Source organism: Ursus maritimus, unplaced genomic scaffold, assembly GCF_017311325.1.
Source record: "Ursus maritimus isolate PB19 unplaced genomic scaffold, ASM1731132v1 scaffold_15, whole genome shotgun sequence".
In the NCBI taxonomy this organism is placed as follows: domain Eukaryota; kingdom Metazoa; phylum Chordata; class Mammalia; order Carnivora; family Ursidae; genus Ursus; species Ursus maritimus.
This window is the reverse complement of record NW_024423897.1, coordinates 50,232,438-50,235,133: the sequence shown is the minus strand read 5'-3', so window position 1 is coordinate 50,235,133 and position 2,696 is coordinate 50,232,438. Positions and strand designations below refer to the sequence as shown.

The following is a 2,696-nucleotide window of genomic DNA, read 5'->3' as shown; positions in this document are numbered from 1 at the left end:
CCCCCCCCCCCCCCCCCCCCCCCCCCCCCCCGCACGGGGCTGCAGACGCGCGGCTCGCAGACAAGGTCCACCCCGCCACCCCGCCCGGGGGCTGCACTCACCGAGGACTGCGCCCCTTCCGAGCTGAAGCGGTACGCCCCGGAGCTGTTGTAGGTCCCCACGGAGCAGCGGTAGTCCGGGGACCACTGGCTGCCGTACGAGTTGGAGAAGGTCACGCTGCTGCCCGACGTGATGGCGCCGTCCTCGTAGTCGTCCTGGTCGTAGTCGTAGTCGCCGTCCGGCGAGGGGAGGCCGCCGCCGCTCTGGGGCAGGCAGTAGGTGGGCTCCCCGCCGGACGAGCCGTGCTCCGACGGGGCGAGCAGCACCGTGCTGTCCGCGCTGGGGCTCGTGGGCACCACCGTGTCGTTCATGTAGGGGTCCTCCTCCGACGACTCGTCGCTCGTGCGGATGCCGCTGGTTCGCTGGTCCGAGTGGCCGTGCTCGCTGGGGTTGGGCGAATCCTTGAAGGCGTCGTCATCGGCCTCGAAGCCCTCGTCCACCTCCTCCTCGGGGTAGGGCTGGCTGAAGTTGAAGCTGGGCTTCTCGGCGCCCGCGCCCTCCGCCGGCGCCGCCGGCTCGCCCGAGAACTCGCTGCCCACCGACAGGGAGCGCTCGATGTTGCGGACGCACTCGTCGATCTCGTCGAAGTTGAGCGACTCCAGGAACTCCTGCGCCGCGCGGCACGCTTCGTCCTCCAGCCTCTTGAGCTCCTCGTCCCGCAGCTGCTGCAGCTTCTGCAGCGAGGCCTCGGTCAAGGACAGCTCCTGCCGCTCTTTCATGCGCTGCAGGTCCTCGATCTCCTTCTCCAGACGGAGGATCTCCTCCACCTGCTTGTTTTCCTTCTGCTTCTCCAGGTCACAGGGCAGCTCCGCGTCCCTCTGACTCTTCTGCAGGGCTTCCAGCTCTTGCTGCTTTCTTGCCGCTTCCTCCTGCACAGAAGAGGAAGAAGAGGTCAGCAAGGGTCACTACACCAGTACGAGCATTGCTCCTTCTTTGCAATGAAGAACCACGAGGAGATGTGCTTTCTATGGGCTGAACTGTGTGCCTCCCCCCCCCAAACGAATGGCTCATGCTGAAGCCCCAATATTCCGAAGCACAGAACGTGTATTTGGAGACAGGGCTCTTAAAGAAGCAATTAAGTTAGATTTAGGCCATGAGGTGGGCTGTAACCCCATCTGACCGGCGTCCTTACAGATCGAGGAGATCGGGACACACAGAGACACCAGGGATGCAGGCACACACACGGAAGACCGCGGGAGGACACACTGAGAAGGTAGCCACCTGCAAGCTAAGGGGAGGGGCCTCGGAAGAAAGCGAAACTGCTGACACCTTCATCCTGGGGGTCTAGCCTCCAGACTCGTGAAATACCAATATCTGTCACTGAGTCCACACAGGCTGAGTGGTGCTTTGTTCCAGTGCGCCAGCAAACTCCTACAGCGGCTACGCGCGTTTAGAGAAATGGTGCGGTCCGCACTCACACTTAAAACCTCACACATTCACAAAGTTTTACTCAGTTGTAATGGGTTGCATCATCAGCATCACCTTTAAAATGCTTCTTCTTCTATCTTTATACTTTATTTTCGTTTTAAATCCTTACATCAAAGTGTTTGAAGTGGGAAGGAAAGGGGCAGACGGGATGCCATGCGGTCAACGGCATTTTTTACCTGCTGGGCGCGGAGCTCAGCCTCTCTTCGGGCCCTTTCTCTCTCTCTAAAAACAGAAAGAAAAAAGACGGAAAATAACCAAAAGCAATGGAAAAATAAAAACCCCAGAAGCACTTTTCCGAGAGAGAGCTACCTTTTTAAAGAAAACTTGGCTAAAGACAACTTAAAAAGGATGAGGGATGGATCCTCTTCCTCTGGTCAGTTGCTCCTTCTGTGCTTGAAGAAAAATGCACAGAACTCGGCCCTCAAGGCGGCCAAGGAATTTTATATCCAAGCCACCAAAAGGTAATGCTTCAAATAGAAGGTTCTGCAGCATCCACTGGGAATTCTTGCTGCAAGAATGGATATTGACCTTAAAACTCAAAAGGTGTCCTTCTGTGTCATCCGAGCAAGAAAGCTAGCGTACCTCTCCTCTTCCTCCCGTTTCCTCTGCTCCTCTTCCTCCCGTTTCCGCTTTTCTTCCTCCTCCCGTTTCTCCGCCAGCAGCCGTCTGTAAATTCTCCGGGCAATCTGACCTCGGAGTCGCTTCTGGAAAACTATGGCTGCTTTCTTCAGGTGCAAAAATCTCTTCCTCAGAAGGAATGCTCTGTAATTCTTCTGTATGGTGACTACGCAATACAGGACCTTTCTGTATTGCTTTCTGAAAACGAAAAACAAAAGCAGCACAACAGAATAGCTGTTGAGGTAATGAGGCTCTGAGCTCTCCAAATGAGTTTACATTAAGCTACAAGACAAAAGAAGAGGGCCTAGTTTTGAAAGTCTCATTATAGACACGGGAGCGAACAGGAGGCCGCTTTGGACAAAACAAAACGGAAGGAACACAAAAGAATAACAACAAACAAAACGAAAGCAAGAACCTTATCATTATCTTGGCTAAATAAGCCCGTAACCCCTCACGCTGACTTTGAAGAGTCCTGGGAGAGGCTGGATTGTAAACAGCACCAAAAAAGACTGGACACAGTCTCCCGTTCTCATGGGGGCGGGGGGGGGGGG

General features: G+C 55.3%; 1 protein-coding gene across 1 annotated transcript in view; it reads right to left on the bottom strand.

The window, feature by feature from the left end:
- Window positions 1-2,696, bottom strand: part of MYO10 (myosin X) — a 206,438-nt gene that overhangs the window by 28,445 nt on the left and 175,297 nt on the right. The window contains exons 23-25 of the mRNA XM_040630534.1: window positions 2,110-2,343; window positions 1,704-1,749; window positions 102-968 (exon numbers count right to left, since the gene is read on the bottom strand). Of these exons, the coding sequence (XP_040486468.1) occupies window positions 102-968; window positions 1,704-1,749; window positions 2,110-2,343 (1,147 nt within the window). The remainder of the gene's footprint in view (window positions 1-101; window positions 969-1,703; window positions 1,750-2,109; window positions 2,344-2,696) is intronic.